At 34.3% G+C, this 23035-nt stretch overlaps 2 protein-coding genes across 3 annotated transcripts; one reads left to right on the top strand and one right to left on the bottom strand.

The window, feature by feature from the left end:
- Positions 1–1636: 1636 nt before the first annotated feature.
- Positions 1637–14513, bottom strand: LOC100366753 (uncharacterized). Of its 2 annotated transcripts, none has more exons than XM_006815746.3 (5): positions 14323–14513; positions 10997–12024; positions 6690–6837; positions 5854–5923; positions 1637–4160 (listed from the first exon to the last, which is right to left on the bottom strand). In XM_006815746.3, exons 2-5 carry the CDS (start codon positions 11988–11990, stop codon positions 4101–4103), a joined length of 1272 nt encoding a protein of 423 aa, XP_006815809.2. In that variant the 5' UTR covers positions 11991–12024; positions 14323–14513; the 3' UTR covers positions 1637–4100. The 2 variants fall into 2 exon arrangements, with proteins under 2 accessions (XP_006815809.2, XP_077864871.2); XM_078008745.2 differs by lacking the exon at positions 14323–14513 and adding an exon at positions 14236–14253.
- On the top strand, positions 14507–22126 carry LOC100377470 (ribonuclease P/MRP protein subunit POP5-like). The gene is made up of 5 exons (XM_002734159.4): positions 14507–14624; positions 17520–17662; positions 18942–19079; positions 20498–20581; positions 21545–22126. The coding sequence occupies exons 1-5, from the start codon at positions 14605–14607 to the stop codon at positions 21631–21633; spliced, it is 474 nt and encodes a 157-aa protein (XP_002734205.1). The 5' UTR covers positions 14507–14604; the 3' UTR covers positions 21634–22126.
- The last annotated feature ends 909 nt before the right edge of the window (positions 22127–23035 follow it).

Raw genomic sequence — 23035 nt, 5'->3', positions numbered from 1 at the left:
TTGAGTTGACTACTAGGCCAGTAACCAAATATCTATAAAAAAGTCACTGCTTCGTTAAAAAGAAGATAGTTTAAAAACTAAAAAATCAGCAGTTAAGTACGAAGACCTACACAGATAAGCTGGTAGGCTGGTTGCCGCTCCGCTTCGCTATAAACAAAAAATAAACAGCATTCTTTCAGGTGTTGCCACGGTAAGATATGAACGGTTGACGTCGGTTTATAATTAAAACCGGAGTCCCATATACGAAGTTTGCAACGAGCATCCAAGTCTTCTATGAGATGGGATCAGTGCCAACATTATTTGGTTATTTCCTTTTTTAAGCGTTTTCTTTTCTGTATATTATCATTAAGTTGACATTTTTATATTGTCTTATATACAAAGACAAGAAGTCAAAAATATCACTTTTTACCAAAAATATTCATCAAAATTAGAGAATTGATATGAACAAAAAGAGGTGCACCTGAGGTACCTATAATAATTATTTCATTTATTACACCATAATGAAAGTTGACAAATTTTAGGCTGTTATGTAATAAATTTAAAAAACAGTAACAAAAATAAAGATTAAAGAAAATCAAGATAAATGCAGTTTAATATGGCAAATTAGCCTGAGATAGTGTGGTGATATACAATTATGTATGATAAGTACATGTCTATGTGTCATGTTTCTTGAAACAAAGTTTTAAGTAATTAGTCACATGCTTGATTAATTTATGTTGTTTTGTATTACCGGTAATAATAGTTTTGAATGTATCGGTACATTTGTAAACTCTGTATAGAGTACCGGTATTTCTTTTTCAGTATTATAAAAATCACATCCTGTTACAAAATGTATTTCATCTTCAATTTCTGATGAAGTGCATATTTAACAGATTCTTTTTTTCTGCTGGTATTTTGGGCCTTTTATATCTGCCAACTTCAATTTGAAGTTTATGGCAGCTCAATCTCAAGTGTGACATTACTTTGATGTCTTCTCTATTATGTAATAAATGTAGATAAAGTGACGTACTGATATCATTTTTAAGGAGGCTGTAGGTTCTGAGCTTAGAATATCTGTTCTATTAATATCACTAATCCATGAATCTGTGTAGTGGTTCTTAGTTTTCTCTAAGAATGACTTTTTTGATATGGTAATAGGGTTTATATTGTAAATGTCCCTAATGTTGTGTATGCCTTCAATCCATGAGTCTTTATAACAATGTTGTTCAAGTTCCCTAACTGCAAGGTATGTGTAACTGATGGGACCATTGTTCCTAATACTTTGGTAATATTTAACAGATTGTAGCTGTATTATATGTATAATTGGACTTGTGGTTTTTAACAAGGAGTCGAAAATATCACTTTTTACCAAAATTATTCATCAAAATTAGAGAATTCAGGATACTAAAAATCCTTTTTTTTCGCTGTTGCCATGGCGGTCCAGTAATTTTCCAAGATTTTACCACTTAACGAACGTGAAAGTGTGACCTGCCCAGCGGAGCATTTTTAGTATTTAGGCAGTGTATATATTTTTTATCTCACGGAGGAACTAATATTATGAGCATATTTACTCTAGATGTAACATAAGACAAAAAATGAAATGTCCAAAAGTTGCAAAGAATAGAATAGTTATAAATCATTAATCTCAAATAACAACTCACAGAACAAATCAATGTTTTAATGTAAAACTGAATACAATAGTTCCAGACAGAGAAAAACAAAAGAAGAATCTACAATTTCACAGTTTTCTGAATTCCTCAATCTGGAATTAAAATGTCTACAGGAAAAGTGACGAAGACAATCTGAGAGGCACTTTGTTAGAATATAATTTTATTTAAAACAAAAGAAAAAACTTCAAAGAAGAATCCACGAAAGCAAATTAGTTTTCACAAAATGATGAAGTTTGTAAATTACAAAGTATCACCCCCCCCCGTAGTACATGTACATCTGTTATGAAGTCCCATGAGTGATAACTAAGATAAAAACATAGTGTAACTATCACAACCTTGTCCACTAGGAATCGAGAATAAATGAATGGGTCAATACAAATCAATGATGCACAATTTTTCTTTGCGTGGCAACAGTTTGTATAAAAGTCAGGAAAAAATACAATAATATACCTAAAAAAAGTTCCCAAATAATAGTGCAGTAATATATAATCGCAAAATAAAATACTAGACAGATTTGAAAAAGGCAGGACAACTACACTGTACTTATTTGATTTATACTCATAATGAAAACAACTCATCATAATATTACACTTATTTCATTGACAGATCTTGTATTCGCATATTAACAAATTTGCATATCATTATCAGCAGTATACACGTCTTCACCCTGTCAACTTATTTCTGAGCATTTACCAAATTTGTCATAATATCTTAAAAATTACTCATCCTAGTTACACTCAAATTGAACTTGGTTGACATTCCTTGGTAATTGATAAGATTCCCAAATTAGAAGAAAAAACATTCTCATCAACGACAACGAGGACGAGGACAAACATTATCCCCTCATATACTTTGATAAATCTTCATTTATGAGGATACCGACAAGGTAACAAGAATTAAAGAAATCTTACAAAGAACTCCCGTGTGCTGAGGGTATTGGGGGCCTATGGAATAAAAATAGGGAATATTTAAAACATAATTCAAAAATAACTTATGTACCATATGTAAGTTACATAAAATATTGAAACTGAAAAAGGAGTTAACACCATTATTGCTTTTATATTATACAATCAATGTTAAAAATCAATGATACTTCATCTTAACAAAGAAAATGAACAAAATAATTAAACAATCATTCAACAACATTAACAAATATATCAAGGTGAAGTTTGTATTTGCAAAAAGATAAATTTATGAATAAATTGAGTTTGCATTTGTTTTACATAATTTGGCATTAATCAGCACTGAATATGCAAATGAGTGGCTTTCTAATAATCCAATAAATGCAATGTTCCCAAGAAAAGTTTATTGCTAAAACTATTCTACTGCCACTTTACCATAGCTAAGCATGTACATGCCAGAAATATCAATCATATTTGTTTTAATCATGGAGGTATAAGTGTTTATACCTCCATGTTTTAATGAATTAATTCTGTACTGTCCATACGGTTATTACATTGAATTCGATTTGATTATATGCAAATTATGTAATTAATTTGAAGGTATTGTATAATATTTTGTAAATAAAAAAATTATTGTGATTGGAGTTTTTTATGTGATGTGACTGTAATACACACAACATAGTATTAGTATTTATTAAGGATCTTACTGCCCAGGAATTGCCAGAGACTGTCCGAACGCCTGAGGTGGAATGCGACTGTTCTGGCAATTTTTCTTGCGTTTGACATCTTTAACAATGGCTATTCCCACTTTCGTAACCCATAATTAATTCTTCAATGAGGTGACGCCAAGACATGTTTTCATCCCTGATTAACACTTGTTAAAAGGCTCAAAGTACTACTGTAAATGTATTAATTATTCACAGATTTTTAACATGTGCCATTACTACAGAACTCATAAGTAAATTCAAGAATTTATAGTCTGCACTTTTACTCAGAAGATTGGGACATAGCCAAATCTTTTGGGTAAAAACTTAAAATGGACTCAAATTTTGTCTGTGGGCTCCAAAATTAGGGTTCATTTCCATATATATTTAGGAATATAAGAAAAAAGTGCAGAAAAATTTGGAAAGAAAGTCTGGTGGTGAAAAGGTTGTAAGCCAATTATTATATAAACAACAAAGTGATGCATGTTTATTCATAGATTAACAATTTTCTTCTTCTTTTTTTTTTAATTATTCTTGGTGCTCACCTGACAGTGGCATAAAAATTGTGATGGAATCACAAGACAAATCATATTAATAGCGAGGTATAGCCCACTTTTATAGTCATTAACGGTAGTTAATAGCCCCGGGTGTCCAAATATTGATGTAACACAGTAAACAACTGTGTATTTTGACTCTGACAGACGCATTCCATCCCGGCCATCCTCGATCAGTCCCCAGGAATAATTAGTAGGACCCTATTGCTTGAAATGAGAGCCCATCTTGGATCATTGCAATTGACATGAGATTCTATGGCAGATATGACTGCAATGCTGTAAACATGGTCATCAGTATTTATGCAGTCCAAATGCAGCTCGATATGAAAGTCCATCTCCAAGGGTAGCAAGCTGAAACATAAAAAGATAATATTTTGGGTATAAGTAACAGTAATAGGAACCAATAAAGCAGTCATAATGTGGATGAACTAATGTTTATTAGAGGATAGGAAATAAAAATCAATATTTTAGGAAAGTCCATGAACCATGATTTTGTCATCTTACTGTACATCAGTCTCCTCCACAAATACCGTAAAATATTTTATTTTTACTTGGAATTAATTCTCAGTGAAAATAAAATCCAGTGAATATAGCTTTTTTCTTATATTTTACATTCAACTTGTCAATAATCAGTGAAAATAACCAATGTGGCATGTCTTTTAGAATTAGCAAGGTATCCATTATTTACAACAGGGATAAAACAGATGATCAAATACTGGTCTCAAATAAATAAAATGCTTGACAATTCTCTGGTATAAGAAGCATACAGTCTCGGCTTAGAACTAGACAACTCTGGCACCTACAACTGGGTTTCTGGGTTAAAATTTATACTTAAAGATCTAGATATAGACCATTTGTGGCAGGAAGAAAAAAAGCAAAATGCGAACAATGTAAATATAGATAAAGTTTGAAAAAAATTGTAAACAGATTTTAGACAATGATAACAAATCACAAAATCACAAAAATCACAAAAATAAATTGCGCACTTACAGAAAACTGAAAACAGACTTTGGTTTCGAAAACTACTTACACGTAGTCAAAAATACTCATCACTGGTCATCAATGACAAAATTGAGGATGAGTGCTCACGGACTACAAATAGAGACTGGGAGATATAACAACACAGATATATCTGACAGAAAATGTCTATGTTATGAAAATAACGCCATAGAGGACGAAGAACATTTTCTTTTAACATGTGATCTCTACGCCGGAGAAAGAAAAAAACTTTATCAGCTGTTATCACCCCCACATCTAGCAAACAATAAAGAAAAATTAAAATATATTTTAAATAATAAAGATGAGAAAACAATAATACAAATAGCAAAATAAATAGAGGAAAAACTGAAAACATTATAGTCAACTATCTCAAGATAAAGTCATGTACATGCAATAGTAATCTAAACATTCACCAACACAAACGTGGAAAACAATCCAATGTACTTTACCATTATTTTTTTTTTTGTACTTTTATTTGCTAGTTGTTTTTTATTTTTTATTTTTTCCTGTGTGTATTTTTATTCTCACTTTAATTGTTTGTTTGTCTTTATTCACATCTGTATTGCATTTTTATAATAGTCAAAATCCTAATAGGGATACAAACGCAATAAAGATAATTATTATTATTATTACAAAACACCCAAAAAGTCTTTTCAGCAAAAATTAAATCCAGCTAAAATAAAACATTTTACAGTATGTACTATATTCAAATTTATACATATGGTGGACATTAAATCGACCAATCATCACTGATTAAAATGCTGACCAGGTGTGCAGTGGGTAACCTTCTAGTACGGTATACATTGATTTCTGGGCTGTCACTCTAAAACATTTTTGTTTAAGAAAACAGATTCAGAAGACAAATTAATCAAAACAAAATTGTTACATATGCCTCAGATATAAAGTAGATTCAATTTAATGCTCAGAATGAATATAACTTAATCGCCAGGGTACAACACAGGTATGACACCTAGTGAAACATTTTATTTTGAAATTAATAATGAACGACATCATGAACATTCAATGCAGGGTATCCATGGTTTACCTTGCAAATTTCTTTGTGCCTTTCTTTACTGACGATTTCTTCTATAATCTCACCATCTCCTTTCACTAGTCTGCAATGAATGTAGAAATAATATCATACATAATGGAAATGCAGGAGGCATGTCACAATATTGTACCTTCTACTGAGGCAACATTGTACTTCTTACACATGAGGCAACATTATACCATATATGTATAGGTTACAGTTTAATAAGACTGGACTTCAGGAATACCGGTGGAGTAAACTACCGTATAACCAGCTTGTCAACCATTGGGTGACTGAGCTGTCTGATGGCATGTCTTTATTCACAGTCTGACTATATTATGCACCACATCACTGTTTTTATTGTGCCAATTTTGATCTACTGTAGTATTGGATATTATTAAATTTGTGTTGGTGGACATGTTTGGAGATGACATCATCTTTTCTGCATGGGGTTCACCGATCAAGATTTGGAAGAAGACACAACGATATCTGAAAATAATGTTGATGGCTGTGGAAAAACTTCCTACTGAATGAATGTTGCCAGACATTTGTTTTTCAAGTCTATTACATTCAAAACACATTGAAGCACATTTGTTTTTGTATGCCGTATATATTGAGACCATAGGGCTGCCAAGTTTGTAACATAAATGTGAGTGTCGTTGCAATACTATGTATCATTTGTGTTTGTGTTTGTAGTCATGTTGTTTTTTGGAGTAGGTGATACTTGAATGAATAGAGAATAAGAAATGTTTTCCACAAATGAGTTTTCACCCACCACATGATTCTATGTAATCTGATTGGACAACTTCGCAGGTTAAAGTGAGGTTGACTTTTATTTTAAAGTAATGTACCTTGTTCGTCCAGTTGCAGGGTCAAAAACTCTTCTGACCACACTCTGTTGTTTTTCCCACTCTTCTTTCGTCATTGGGGCCATTGCTTTTCTTTCAGTATTTGCAGATACTTGAAGCGGTTTAGATTCTGCTGCCCCTGGCGTCGCTGCTATTAAAATAAATACAAATACTATACTGTAAATGCATTTAATTATTGACTTGATTTTAAAGCCGGTTCATACAATCAAATTTATCTATTCTGATTGTATCTGATCATATAAACAATAAAATCTGATGTCTGCTCTGATTTTTTTGAAATTCAGACAAGTTCAATTTCATCAGTTTAAGGTAGCAAGACTATTATTTGTGTGAAAATTTACGATTTTCACATTTATTTATTAATTGATGAAATGCACTATAAACTTTCATCTGATAAAGTCAACGTAACATAGAATGTCATGTAAGTTGGTTAAAATGTAGATTTTCTGAAGGGAAGCAAGGCAGCCTCAGTAGTGTTTTCCAAAATCAACAACACAGGTTTAATCTGTGTGCCTATAAGTTTCAAAGATTAACTCAAGACAAAGCAATGTTAGGATGTGTTATCAGTAGCTATCTGACACACAATGAGTGTTTCCAAACATTTGAGTGGTTTGTCTCTGCCCCTGTATATTTCACAGATTAGTCATTTGCATATGAATGTGTTAGACACAAGGTCACACAGCCACTGAAAAAAAATCATTGATTTTGGTATTTTTATCTGCCGATTTTATCAAATTATAGCTTTCCCATTCCTTTATTTTTTTGGTTTCCAATAGACTTACACATGTTAAAACAGACCTTGATGGGAAAACAAATCGCTTGTGCAGATAAACAAGCTTGAAAATCTTTGCTGTGACTTCATTGACGTTTTCTAGGAGTTTATTTTTTCAAAATACAAGGTCTTTAACAAAAAATAATGTACACTTATTGTCATCGGATTAACACCAAATTTTCACAGCTTTCAGGTGACAATGATAGGAACTTGAATGTGTCCAGACAAACTATTTCATGGATTATTTACCAATGTGTTGTGGTTTGAGTTGGGGGCAATGCGACTATATAAAACAGAAATTACAAGTCATTGTCAATGACATGTCCCCGTTCCGTTCATATTTGAGTGACATATACATTCAAAGCAGATCATGACCGAAATGCACCTGCATATGTACAACACATTGTACTAAATCTGAGCAAAATCCATCCATGCATGACTGAGATCTGGTTCCGGAATTGTGAAAATACGTGATTTTAATGCATTTTCGGTCTTAAAATGGCCATCATTCAGCTATTGTTAAGCGGATCATGAAACAAATGCACATATCTATTTGTGACATGCTGCACCATGTGTGTGTGAAGTTTGAACTTGATCAATCCAGACATGTCTTGGATACGGATCCAGAACTGAATTCTTTAAGAAAATGGCCGCCAGTCGGCCATTTCGAACTTGATCCGAAAAAAAAAATGACGTGCATCAAGGTCCTATTATGTTTAATGTAAGTACCAAATTTGGATGAAATCCGTCCATAACTGAGATCCGGGTTCGGAATGGTGAAAATGTGCGATTTCAATGCATTTTCGGCCTTAAAGCGGCCGCCATTTGGCTATCGTTAATGGGATCATGAAACAAATGCACATACATATTTGTGACATGATGTACCTTGTGTGTGTGAAGTTTGAACTTGATCAATCCAGACATGTCTCGGATACGGATCCAGAACTGAATTCTTTAAAACAAAATGGCCGCCAGTCGGCCATTTCGAACTTGATCTGAAAAAAAAAAATGACATGCATCAAGGTCCTATTATGTTTAATGTATGTACCAAATTTGAATGAAATCAGTCCATGCATAACTGAGATCTGGGTCCGGAATGGTGAAAATGTGCGATTTCAATGCATTTTCGGCCTTAAAGCGGCCGCCATTTGGCTATCGTTAATGGGATCATGAAACAAATGCACATACATATTTGTGACATGATGTACCTTGTGTGTGTGAAGTTTGAACTTGATCAATCCAGACATGTCTCGGATACGGATCCAGAACTGAATTCTTTAAAACAAAATGGCCGCCAGTCGGCCATTTCGAACTTGATCCGAAAAAAAAAATGACGTGCATCAAGGTCCTATTATGTTTAATGTATGTACCAAATTTGAACGAAATCCGTCCATGCATAACTGAGATCCGGGTCCGGAATGGTGAAAATGTGCGATTTTGATGCATTTTCGGCCTTAAAATGGCCGCTATTCGGCTATCGTTAATCGGATCATGAAAAAAATGCATGTGCATATGTCCCATATAATGTGTGATGTATGAGTGAAGTTTGCACATAATCGGTCCATGCATGTTCGAGATACAGGTGATCACGGACGGACGCACGGACGGACGCACACAGGGCAAAACATAAGTCCCCGTTTTCGGACTCCGTCCGAACGGGGACTAAAAATTCAGGACACTACTTTTCAAAATGCGTTGCTTGAATAAAACTGACCAGACACATTCAATTTACCAGACTATTGAACAACTAGGAAAAATGAAAAAAAACAACTTCTTATCACCAGCATAAATGCGTGATTATTTTTTTTACAAAAAAAGTAATTTTTCATTTTTGATTAAGTAACGCACCGTAGAATGCAGATACGGGCATGACAAACACACCTTTGAAAAGTTTGAGCTCTGGCAATTCCCAAAATATATACTTTCCTGGGTCTATTTGTAGTCATTTGGTCACAATTAGAAGATGAAAACAAGTATGCAAAAAAAATAATATTAGTTGTGTTCACGTTACACGAAGTACGGGCTAAGATTTAAGCTGATTTAGGCTTATCTGGCATATTTGCATTTCGGCTAGACCCAATTGCGTCCACGCACAGGGAGGGCCAGTCGCATGGGCTAAGGGGTGCCATTAGTCGGTGACCTTTGGTAAGCCGCTATTTACGAACGAAAAATGGATGATATGCGCGAGGTTCTATTTCTGCTGCTGGCATGTTTCATTCTAATTTTGAAGCGACGTGCACAGTAAGCGAGAGAAAACGAACCCAACTTATTTGGATGCACAGAAACAGTATACAATGGGCGTAACAGAATACAGAGTTTTATTAATGCATGTCGTAGACAGCGAACCAAATTTATTTTGTCTACAATTGGAGCTGCTGTACGCTCTACTACAGCGACTCGATCAGTGTGCAAGCAAGCGCGTAGTAATGACTGGTGAAATAGTCGAACATGGGACAATTTCACACCCAAAGGTCGCCGCAGAGGGCGCATAGCCCTGGGCTAAGCGTTCGCGCATACTTCGTATCATACTTAAATTCGGATCAGATTTAACCCGTACTTAGCATTCCTTAGCCCGTGCTAAGCGTTCACGCACGTTTTCTTAGCAGGGGCTAAGGTATTTGACCTCTTAGCCCGTGCTAAGGAGCTGTGCGTGAACGCAACTAATAGTCCCGTTACCTTAATCTGAGCATTTAAATATCTATTTTCCCATTTGATGATTCTGACACTGTTTTGTCAAACAAATCAGATCAGATCAGATGAACCAAAACCCTTGATAATCACTAAATCAGATCATAGACCCTCTTTTAGAGGGTCTATGATCAGATCCACATAGAAATGCAGACTAGTAATCAAATAGAAATACACTCAAATCAGTGAACTTAAGCCTAGCAAAGTGTTAAATCTCAGTGAACATAATGCCCAACAGCTTTCAATTTTGAATACAGCAAACTTCAGGTTTGTTAAATGTTCACGACATTCATCAAGATTCAATGGTCGTCATGGTCACATGAGTTATTAATAATTTTTGGGCTCCATGAAATAATCATGAACAATTCTATACATACCATATTGTCTACTCTTCCAATTTACTTAATTTCAAAGATGTTGAAAACCCACTTTTGAGACACAAGAATCGTACTAGGTACTATGATATTATAAATACTGTTTTGTTTGACATGTAACAAAGGCATGTGAAATTTAAAATTCACAAGTTAGTGAAAATCACAAAATTTTGTCACAGGGAAGTATTTCTGGGGTCCTATGACACAAAGTGCGAGTGACTTTTGTTGCATTTTTGTAAGATCATTAAATTGTGGAAATTCATTAATGATTTACAGTATTTGCATCTAGGTATCAGTCTTTTAGGGAAAACAAAATTTGATGTTTCAGGTGACCTCACATGAGGTTACTGATGTACGGTACAGCATTTTACAATTGAATTCAATAAATAACAAGCAAATTTATCGGAGGTCACCTTAAACATTATTTTTTTGAGGAAAGCTCACAGTAATTATACCTTTATCTGACTGTTTCATCAATTGCTTTGATTTTTTCTTCTTAGATTTTTTTTTCTTACTATTCTTATTTTTTCTTTTCTTTTCCTTCTTGTTTTTCTTCCTTTTCTTTTTCCTTCTGTCAGGAGATGAATCGGAACTACCGCTCTCTGACCCACTGTCTTTGCTTTTGGTTTTCTGTCTTTTAGATTTCACTTTCTTTAGAGGTTCTTCACTACTGGTCGAACGCTTTCTTTTAACAGCCTTTAGTTCTTTTGTTTGTTTGTTGTTTGTTTTTGTTCTAGACTTTGATCTAGTACTTGAGGATGCTGATCTCTGTCGGTTTGATTTTGACTCTGAGCGAGACTTTGATCTACTCTTACGTTTACAGTCTATGGTTCTTTCATTTTCTCTTAATGTGCTTTTTTCTTTAGTATATTTAATATGATTGGAGTTTGTCATTGTATCATCTGAATTTTCAATTCGATTGTAGTGTCTGTATTGCTGAGGCAAATTGTCTTCATTTTTCTCCGTGTTTGGAGAAGACTTTTCATTATAGACTCCTTTGTATCTCGCAGGCAAATCAGTTTTTGTTTTGGAATTGCTTCTTGGCCTATCATACTGATTGGCTCTCTCTGTTTTTCTCATGTCTCTTCCATCTTTGGATGTACTTCTATCGAAGGCAGCATCCCTATGTTTTGTCTTGCTACTGTAGTGATCTGTATCTCTGTTTCCCAGACGATCTCCCGAACGATCATTCTTCCTGCGAGTTATATCTATGTCTTCCTGTCGGTATCTATCCCGGTTTGGATGCTTATCTCTACGAGTGTCCAAACGAAGATTATCATTGGATTTTCTATATTTATTGCTATCACGTTCTCTGTCCCTTCTACTTTCATCGTTTTTATATTTTGATTTGACATCCTCACGAGACGATGAACGATATGACTTATCTCCAGGTCGCCAACCTCTGCTCACAGGACTCCTAGACCGACTACTGGATCTAGTCCTTGGCATCACTGCTGTTATGAATCTCACTACCAATAAAAACCTGTAATTTATAAACAAAAATGTATTTATACTACAATAAAACATATTTCTCAGTTTAATTTTTTCTACTAAAATATCATTGCAACATTTTGCCTTATTTTATACATTTTTTCGTAATTTTGGGGGGAAATTTTGCCAAAATGGGCATAATTTGTAATTTGCTACATGTCTCAATCAATATTTTTGAAAAATTATAAAAAAATAATTATTTTGTCAGTTTTATTCTGTAAAAGGTGACTAAAGTAGACTCAAAGAGTAAATGCAAGAAATATTGTATACTGATAGATGTTATAAAAGTCTGCCGCAAAATTTCAATTTTGTTGAAAAGGGGAACATGGCATTGAGACACTTTTACTTCATCAAAATAGACCATCATCAAATGTATATACCGATATTACATTATTAAATGTGAAAATACCCAAAAATACTTTCCACGCAATATTGTAAAACATGTTGAAAAAGCGACACACTATTTTAGCGAATTGTGTTAAAATGACGTAATAGCGAAATGTTGATTTAGTGAATCTCTCTTGTCTTTGTTGATTTCCTGTTTTCACAATACTTGTCTGTCACATACCAAAACAAATGCGCAGTTATCACCTCCATAAAAACAATCAAAAACTGTCAAGTGTAATTAGGAAGCACTCCAGATTATTACGTTTTCTGTGTTGTTTACAAAGTGTATGTGTGTGGGGAGAAAAAGACGTTTGGCCGCCATTTTGAATTTATAATGAAGTCATTAGCGACATCTTAAATTAGCGAATTATTCTCTCGCTAAATTCGCTAAAAGGATATACTCGCGAAAAAGACATGTTTTATAGTATATTATTGCTACCATGATACTGTTGCTTGGGAGAAGTGTAAACAAATGATGTTGCTGCCAAATCTGTATAGGTAAAAGCTGTCATTAATGATTCTGGGAAAGGGCTGATTAGTTTGTCTGGTGCTGTTTCTGCTTGTTGAGAGTCCTTGCTTATAGGCCACTTGCACTTTTGATATTTTTAATGCAGTTACCCAGGTATTGGCCGCCAGATACTGGTACTTTTTTTTTTTTTTTTTTTTTTTTTTTTTTAAATATTTTTTGTGCCAGGCGACAGTTCCAGACATTGAGTGTCACTGTTGTCTCTGTAAGTGCAAATTGCAAGTGCTAGTGACGACACATAGTGCATTTTGCTACAGAAGTCATATTCATGTTTGGGACTACATGACAGGGCTGTGTGGCCATCTCTCTATCAAATGGTAATTTGTAATGCGCTATCCTGACGTCAACCAGGCTCGGTCGAACACAAGCACATGCGGAACTTATCTAAGGTTCCCCCAAAGTCGCATTCGTTAGTCAATGAATCTCGGCCAGTGGAATTGGCCTTCCCATTGAGTCTGTGGCACACTCACCCAAGGTAGGGGTCGACCCTTTGATGTTCAGCCTAAGGTAGGATTTAAACTTGGGTCTACGGATCATGAGTCTGGTGCGACAACCACTATGCTACCAGTGACTGGGAATTTTTCAACAGTTCGCCATACCTCTAACATTTAGAACGTAACAATGTGGTGCACTAATTGCATGCAAATCATGTATTAATTAAATACATTTTCATATTTGAATACTGCGATGACCTAGCTCATTTCTGTTCGTGTAATCGAGCATATTCCAAACCTCCACTGTGTTCTGTTATACACGCGATTAAAATATGTTTGATTGCTATGCATATGGAACCTGCATGTCTTTTCGACGAAAATTGATTCCAGCTAAATTAAAGTATTTTACGGTATTACATGGATATCAAATTTGTAGACCCTTAATATTATAATATATATTCCGGGTGTGATACTAGTATACCATAAAAGGTTGTACAGGTAATATATTGACAGTTCTACAGTATCTCTGTCCCATATGGACATATGAATAACTATTAGGGGTGGACCATTTGAAAACATAGGGGGAGGGTAAGATTTGTTGAAAAAAAGGAAAGAAAAATGTATGCAGGATGCTGCAGTAACAACATGTCGGCCTAATCACAGTCCCTCTATCTATAGAGGGACCTAATGAACACAAATTTAACATGTCAACGAAAAAAATGGTCACACTCTTCCAGTAATCCCACATGATTTCAAATTAATCCCTGACAAAAATGATATAATAATTAAAATAAACAGTCACAAATAAAACTAAATTAAGGAAATAAAGAAACTGCATTCTACAAGATAAATGTACCGGCAATATATGTCACGCAAGAGCGCCTCCACGCGAAGATTTTTTTATACGACACAGTTTTCGGCCCAAAATGCGTTAAACACGTACCTAGATAACGGAGATCATCAAATGACGATCTTGGTTAGTTACTAAGTAACCTGCTTTACAGATGTAGTTGATGACTTCTTGAGATATCAGGTAAAAAGCAACGAATTGTTTCAATCAGGTAGCTACGATTCACGACCCCATTATTTTATGTCGATCTCTCCCACAGGTGACCTTTCACCTCGCACAACCCGGAAGTTGATTATCCGTGTTTAGCATTTCCGGTATGTACACATGTTTGGAACCGGGCTTTGGACGTTGTTTACTCGCTGACGACTAGAAAATATGGTTCGTTTCAAAAACAGGTAGAAAGTTGAAAATACATGTACTACAAGTTTACAAACTGTTGAACATTTACAGCAAGTCTCAGAAATATTGGGGCAGCCGATTTGCAAACTCGCTAGCGAATTGGCTAACTGCTTGGGTTTTGACTAAACATTTAGTTTCCGATTCTTGCTGGCGCCGACTCGTGGCCGCGCCCACTCTGGGTGACTGAGTCTAGATAGATAGATAGAATTTTTTTTTTGGAACGTACCAATGAAAACTTAAGTAAAGTCCAAAAATAACAATAACAAAACAAAACATTCAGGACAACAACAACAACAAAAATTACAGTACTAAAACATATCAAGAATATAGAAAATAAATTTTGCAAAAATGCTAAGAATGAAGAAATCATTATTTGAAGCAATAATAGGAAATAATTCATCCATGCTAAAATCTTCCAGCTTTGGGGCATAGATGTATAAAGCTGCAAGGAATCTAGATCTTTGTTCTTTGATTAAACAATTATTACAATATAAAATGTAATGTTTCTCATCCCCAACTTCATTGCATTCATGGAGATTACATAGCCTGTTTTCCTTCAAAATGCCTTTATGTACTCTATGTCTATATTGCATTAGGGGACATAGAATGTTTTTATGTAGCCTGGTACATTTGCTTTGTTACGCGAGGCGTGAAAATGTAAAAATTACTTCCCTGGTCAGCCTGAGAATGGCCACAGTCGGCTGGCGTACAAGGGATAATTTGATAAATGGGGTAGCCATCTTGAAAACTACTTGAAACTAAATAAAGAGACAAGTTGAGAGACAGTTTCTTACAAATCAGGAAGAAAATAACAAACTTTCAGATCTAAATGATCCATTGGGGTAACATAAGCCAACCACTAAAAAAATCGACCTCATTCGTCTATTTGCGAAGATCATAGAACACTTTCCCTGGTATATTTGAAAGCAAAAATCATAATCCCACTGTGGCTGATTAGCTTCTAAAGTATGATGACCATCCCCTGCTGTTATATAGATTTGCCCAGAGTGGGCGTGACCACAAGTTGGTGCCACCATGATTGGAAAGTCAACTGTTTAGTCAAAACCCAAGCAGTTAGCCGCTAGCGAGTTTGCAAATTGGCTGCCCCAATACTTCTGAGACTTGCTGTAATGCAGAGTTGTACTTCCATGCATTGTGAAAGACGCTTCGAAACTGAGGTGTTAGTTAATTAATTAGGTGTTTGTTCTTGTTTATGATTGGTCATGCATATGTTTGGGGGATCGTGACGTATCCCCGTCAATTTATGGGTCCTTGTTTTCGGACAGCGTTTGAACGAGGACTAAAAAGTGCCACAAATGATGAGAATGGGCATAAGTACAACTTGTGATCAACCCACAGCTGCATTTACTCTTGTTCAAATTATTTATGCTACACTTCCTTGCCCAACCATCGGTTAGCCCAACTGTCGAATGGCCTCGCTTGCTTGTGTTCTTATTTTGAAATACACACACTATGCCATTCTGGGGGAAGAGGTTGATCGGTTTTAGTTGCTATTCAGCTATTTCAGCAGAGTTTGCCTTTGAAATCTGGTTGAGTTCATTATTACATGTAAGGGATAGAAAAGTACATATCTATGAAGATGAACAGAATAGAATGTACCGTATTTTGTGCAATAGTATATTAAGCCTCATTCAATGTGCGTCTCGAGTTTACATTTGCGATAATGTTTTAATCTTGTAAACAACTGGGAGAGATAAAAAAAATGTCCACGAAGTCACGCGACAACACACGACTTTGCGAGAAACTGCAGTGTTTCAACAGGAAGTGATCTGAAACGTCACAGCTCGGTATCATATTTTCAAAGGCTTTTTAATACATGATCAGCAAAATGTAATAACATAAGACCAGCTTTGTTGTAAACATGGCGACAAGAACTATCCTAGAAAAATCGAGTAACTGGCGAAAACAATTGCTGTGTTACAATAAAAGTCGTTTTCCTTTTCCTTTATAATTATTATACATTCAAAAACATAACTATAAAGACAGTCTATACATTCAAATAATCATTACTTACATTGTACCTAAAATATGGTTAATTTTGGCTAAAAAATATATTATTCGGCAACTCGACATTAAACTCTCTCGTTTCCGGGTGATCTAATCTGAACTGAATACAGAGAATGACTGAAATGCGAGACCGAAGATTCTTGATGTGTGTACTCGCCATTCAGCAAAATTAGGCAAAGCGTGAGCCACCAGCGTAGCCAAGACACACATTCGCTGGGGATTAGGCAGATTGACACATCTACATGCCAGTCTGTTTATTAGTGGTCTAAGGTCAAGCATGGAGGTATATCACAAGCAAAAATGATAAAATTTTCAAGATTGTTTCCCCATAAAGTGTGGTTATTTGAAACTATTCGATTATACCAACAATTTATTTATAAGTTGCTGTTTTAATTAATTACAATCTTTTCTTTGATTAAAGTTAAATAAATAAATAAATAATGTACATGTAAAACAAAATCCAATTGTAAAAATACAAATGACACAGTGTTTGATTTTCACTCAGAATCATCATGGAACTCCATAGAAACCAATTCTTGGATAAATCTCAATAATACGAACATCACGCAGAGGTTAAATCACTTTTGATGATAGTGAGGCTAATCGAGAAATATTTAATCAGCAAAAAAATATAATCTGAGGTGGTGGAAACAAACTGATCAAAGTACCATCTTTCTCGCTCACTCCAGAAGTTGAATGTCTCATATGAAGTAAAAACTTTACTTTAGAAAACTTGTGTTTTTCTTTCTTTTTTTTATTGAGTATTTCTCTTTTTCTAAATCAATAGAAAAGTGCTTATCAATGGAATTCAATAGTATAAGATGTTGATTGACTAAAAACAGTATTTATTGCATTTTTTTCAGATATATTTTGTGTGAATTGGTATTTGAAGATGATTTTTTGGTACATCCAACTGAAGAGAGAAATTTGTATTATAAAATAAAAGAAGCTATAGCTAAAGCACATGGCGATTACGGGGTTGGTGTTTTACAAGGAGGACTTAGTGGTATGGATACATTAACATTAGCAGTTAGATGATCTGTTGTTGGTCTCTTGGCTTGGGATTTATGATAAAATTTACAGGCTTTTTATTTTTACAATGGAAATTTTAGTGGAAATAAACATTTTTATTTTTGAGTTTTAATATGATTTAGATATTGAATTTCCATGGAAAATAATAATTTAATGTATCTTGGCATTAGGATTGTGGTAAAGGGTTAGGTAGATAGATATAAAATATATAATCAACCTAAATCCTAAATTTAATGCCAAGACACATATTTTTCTTTAAATTGACTTCAAAAATTGACTTGTTTAAAAAATTGACCAAATCTCAAATGGGCGCAAATGTCATTGTTATGAACACCTAACTTTAAATCAGGTTGTCTATAAAACCTGGAATCAGAACCGGAACTGGAATTTCATAACTGATAATTAATATGCATAACTCAAAGTTGAATTTTATCTCATTTAAGGTATTGTAACTACCGCTACTGGTAGAATCTCGCCACTTATACATTCACATAATTTTTTAAAATTATTTTCTTGAAAAAAAACCCAAAGAAACAAAAGACTGTATGCAATGTATTACTCTAATAAGGTAGTGTCATAGAGTAACTGTACTGAGTGCCATAAAGTAAAATTATTGCGATAGATGTACTAGGACTTATGTCTCATAATTATTATTATTACTCATCTGTCACCGTAATGCCATAAGTTACAGCATGCTGTAATTTTGCGGTATTCCACTGGGTATTTGCATCCTACCATATTAGAAAAAACATGGAACAATTATGTGCATAAGCGTCCTCACACAAAGAAATTTGCTAAATCTGTTGTATCCTTGGGAGGAAAAGATGTATAATAATAAGGTTATTATGAGGATACCTCAAAATACTACATGTAGTATTTACTTGTAAAGTACGTGGTCACATCGACCTCTGCTACTGCTGACGGTACTCTTGTTGTACTGTCTTTGTGCATACTTTACGGTATCCTTGTAATAACCTCATAATAATATCACATAAACTACTTGTAATACATCCCCACAATAGATTTAGACAGTAGAACGAGAAATGTTCACCAACATTCAGACATGACAGAAATCGATAGATTGATGTAGTCAATATTTCCTGCATTTTGCACAAAATTAGACCATAAAATATTGCACATAATAGTTCCAAAACTGCATTAGGAATGATCTGAGTGTGCAGCCTTAATGTATGCTTTGAAATATCACATGATTTCCACCTTTAAACATTAAAGGATACTTTTTTTTATTTCAGTGAAGTATTTAAATGTCTACACCAATATAGTGTTTATAAGAGCCAGAAGAGCGTATCATAAACTGGTCTTGTCAGCACTGCCATTTATACGAAGTATTGCAAAGTATTCCTGTTTTCTCAATACATTACATGTCGGAGGTAAGAACAAGTGCATTCTGGGTGATATATAGATCACTTTAGAGTTCTCTGGATAGAACTGAATAATTGCCTGGTTAAACATGAAAGAATTACCAGTACATGTACGTGTACATGTAATTCTGTTTAAAGTCCATCTTTCACTTCCCGCTGCCATTTTGTTCACCCCCACCCCAATCTTCGATATAGATTTGACACATATTTGATTTTTATGAATTTGAATGTTATCTTTTTTTGTTTCATTTTTGAAGGCCAATTTTGACACAAATGTTTTGGTGATTTTGAAAGATTTAATATTTTTGTTACATTATCAAAAATGACAATGGTAGTGAGAGTGGTCATTCCATACCCTAAAATTTAGACAACATAATTTTACTTTAAGATGTAAAGCACAAATGCAGAAATTGCTATCAAGAAAAACTGAAATTTTTGTTCCCCAGATTTTGTAGACAATTTGTTCTTTATATAGAAACAAAAATTATGTGATATATAAACATGTAAGGGCTGGTTGCATACTGTAAAATGTTCTATCTTCGCATTGCTAATTTTCTCTTTTTTTCGCTAAAGGAATAATTCAGTGAAAATAAAATCCAGCGAATATAACTTTTTTCCTATATTTTACATCCAACTCATCAAAAATCAGTGAAAATAAATTCCATACAAAACACCCAAAAAGACTTTTCAGTAAAAATTAATTCCAGCTAAAATAAAGTATTCTACAGTACTATATTCTACATACTAATTTCTGTAATATTGTATGCATCAGAGGTACATTACTTGGGGTTTGTAACTACGGTGACATGATACCAAGATCCCGTCACAATCTCGCTCTCGCATAAGCGTTCCAACTCAGAAAATATGCGAATGCACATGCCCGTGGTAACTAGGATACTGGGATGTCCAGGTGGATCAAAATAGCTGCCCACGATATGACGGATTACGAGAACTATATTTTCTGTACATTTTCGATGTATTACATTTTTCACTACGATAGTGACAAGAAAAGTTTTATTTTTTCATTACAAACCTTGAACATTGATATGCGTCATGTCAGAAGGTCGTAGCCTCAGTCTCGCTATCTACGAGAAGAGACTTGAATGGGATCTTGACATGTCACCATACAGTACTATGCGCGTTGCAAACCCCAAGTAATGTACCTCTGATGCATATATTACTACTACTGTAAATGCATTAATTATTCACTGTCTTTTAATTTCGCTAATAAGTAAAATCCACTAAATTAAATCTATGTGAACATGTAAAATAACAATACCGGTAAAAACTCGTTGTTTTTTTTGACAAATCCGTGAAATTAAAATCCAGTGAATATGCTGAAAATATCAAAAAAGTGAAATTAAATGTCAGTGAAAATAAATGGTTTAACAGTAATTTAAAAATTTACATATTATTCCATCCACAAGGTTCTATCAGGTCTTGTCAGAAGTTTCTTCAGAAGTATGGCAGACAACAACTTGCAATTCTACTTCGAAAGTGTAAAACGCAAGGTAGGCAGTTATAACATACATTATATTGACTATTATTGTATGAAGGTTTATCGTTTATTTGGCATGTCACAAGCGAGTATTATTATTTCCATTTGCCATCATTACTTCTCAAAAAAGATAAAAATTAGTAATATTTTAAAAATTAATTGTTTACAGTCTATTTGAATGCCCTAATTTAAAAAAAAAAAATTCTCATAACAATTTTTAAACGGGGACTTATGTTTTGGGTTCCATTCGTGCGCCTGTCCATCCGCCCGTGTGTCCATTGTCTTTTCTCAGAGACGCCTGGACAGATTTTCTTCAAAGCTGGTACAAAAACAAGTTATAATTGAAGACATATGCACTTCAATTTATTTTTGATTTGGTTGACCTTTGACACCAAAAATCAACATTTGGACATGTCATCAACCGTTTCTCGGACATGCCTTGACCAATTATATTCAAACTTGGCATTGACATCAGTCATGGTGGGTTACTGATGCACGTCATTTTTTTCCTGATTGATGCCAAAACAGTGTGCATGCTGATGGTTGATCAAGCATCGGTGTTCTATGAATCCTAATTAACCAATCAGTGAAAGTAATTTGAACTTAATGGCACCACAGTGTGCATGATCAGTGAAAGTAATGTGAACTTGATGGCACCAGTTAGCTGGTGATTATTGATCAAGCATTGTGTTAATATGCTAAATACTATCCCAATATTTAAACAAAATCTATGTTTTTAATTGTTTGACAAAGTCACTAAAAACATGATGGTGACTATGTCATTGACAATGATTTGTTATTTCTAAATTGATGATCAGATTTTATGAGGGTGGTGGATTGACGAACATTTCACCAATATTGCATTCAACATGATTAGGGATTGAAAAGCAAGGTCTCAATGTTTTAGCTATGTTTTACCTCCATTTCAAAATGGCAGTGTCTGAACACTCATTTTAGATTTTGATTTGTATTTCAGAAGAGAAACAGGAAGTACAGAAATCAATTCTGAACTGCAGCCTCATAGAAAAAGACCAAGTTACAGTTGAAGATGATATTGGTGACTGAACACAGTACATTGAACCAGTCTGAATGAACCAGAACAGTCAATATGTGTTGAATCTGAATCACTACCTCTTGAAAGTAGACCTATTATAATTGTGTACATTCAAAGCCCTAAACACAAGTTTTGTTGTTATTCTGATCAAATAAGACTGATGTCGTAAGCTATTGCACTCCTAGATGTCTGTGGTTAGTCTATTTCACTGTAATAGACATTATCATGAAATTTTACAAAATGAAAATTGCATTTATTATTATTATTTGTTGCTTTTATTTTTTTGGGACTAAAAACAAGACCCCACTATTTTGACAGGCTCTAGATAAAGTAGGACTTCAAATTTCCTAATGCCCTCGGCATTCAAACCAAAATCTTATATACAGGAAGTTACTTAATTTCTGTGCAACAAGTATTTCCTAATGGTGTCTGGTTTCTGATGTGCAAGACAGATTTGAGGACTAAATAAACTTTCTATACATCTGTTTGCATGTTATAAAAATATTACAGCTTGAACGTGGAAGTATTGGCTTTTTTACAGCTGGTTGTCACACGCAATGTAATATTACCGTAATTGGTATAGTACAGGTGTGATGGTTCAAATACCAAAATGGCAACAGTAACAGAAAGACTTTCCTGGTGGCGATGATAAAATACGAACACGGAGCCAACAGATGAGGTTTCAACTGGTACTGGTATTATTATACTCTGCAAACATCAAGTACAATAACGCGGTAAAACTCCAAACCTCCAATAACTAGATACTTAAACTCCAATACAATTCAACGAGATCCCCGATCTGATCTCAGTGCTGAACAACTCCCCTGTATATACTACCACTGTCTATAAATAGACCATTACATCAGCATACATAATGAGTCTGGACCTTACTACCAATTTCTAGAATGTTCCATTACCTTCTATTGCCTCCTACAGTGTTCGACACTGGTATAAACTAGATTTGTACTGAGAGTTAGCAAACTTTTTAGGAAAGTATCCATGAACATTGCAATATAGTGAGGGACATATTGGTCCTATGATCTAATGTTCTGAAATGATTTGCTACATTTTGTGACAATGTCGCTTTCCTTGATTTTGGATAATTATTTCTTATATTATGGCTTAGTTTTCTGTTTCCATATTGTACTATTATTATGACTATACAATAGAAGTTAGCTGCATGAATCTTAGTTGCATTCTTCAGCTATCTGGGGGTGGGGGTCATCAGGACATTGATAAGAACTTTCCCAGGGAAGTTTCAAGTTACCTGTGTCCAGCTATAACGTTGGAAAAATGAACCTCCTTTGCTTCACAAAATATCATTCAATATTCGTACAGTACTCATTACATGCAAAAATAAAACTTGTACATCAATGAAGTTAGAAAGAATTTTAATTTCCATCAAGCAAATTT

The sequence above is a fragment of the Saccoglossus kowalevskii genome, chromosome 16 (assembly GCF_978046115.1).
Source record: "Saccoglossus kowalevskii chromosome 16, keSacKowa6.1, whole genome shotgun sequence".
Lineage (NCBI taxonomy): Eukaryota > Metazoa > Hemichordata > Enteropneusta > Harrimaniidae > Saccoglossus > Saccoglossus kowalevskii.
This window is presented reverse-complemented; position numbering and strand designations above follow the sequence as displayed.

Excerpts from the sequence above, each read along its gene's own strand:
- LOC100377470 (XM_002734159.4), top strand. The coding sequence starts at position 14,605 with ATGGTTCGTTTCAAAAACAG. Across the intron at positions 17,663-18,941 it reads TTTACAAGGAGGACTTAGTG|TGAAGTATTTAAATGTCTAC; the intron begins GTATGGATACAT and ends TTTTTATTTCAG. Across the intron at positions 19,080-20,497 it reads CAATACATTACATGTCGGAG|GTTCTATCAGGTCTTGTCAG; the intron begins GTAAGAACAAGT and ends TCCATCCACAAG.
- LOC100366753 (XM_006815746.3), bottom strand. The coding sequence starts at position 11,990 with ATGCCAAGGACTAGATCCAGTAGTCGGTCTAGGAGTCCTGTGAGCAGA. Across the intron at positions 5,924-6,689 it reads CCTGCAACTGGACGAACAAG|ACTAGTGAAAGGAGATGGTG; the intron begins GTACATTACTTT and ends CATTCATTGCAG. Across the intron at positions 4,161-5,853 it reads GGCACAAAGAAATTTGCAAG|CTTGCTACCCTTGGAGATGG; the intron begins GTAAACCATGGA and ends TTTATGTTTCAG.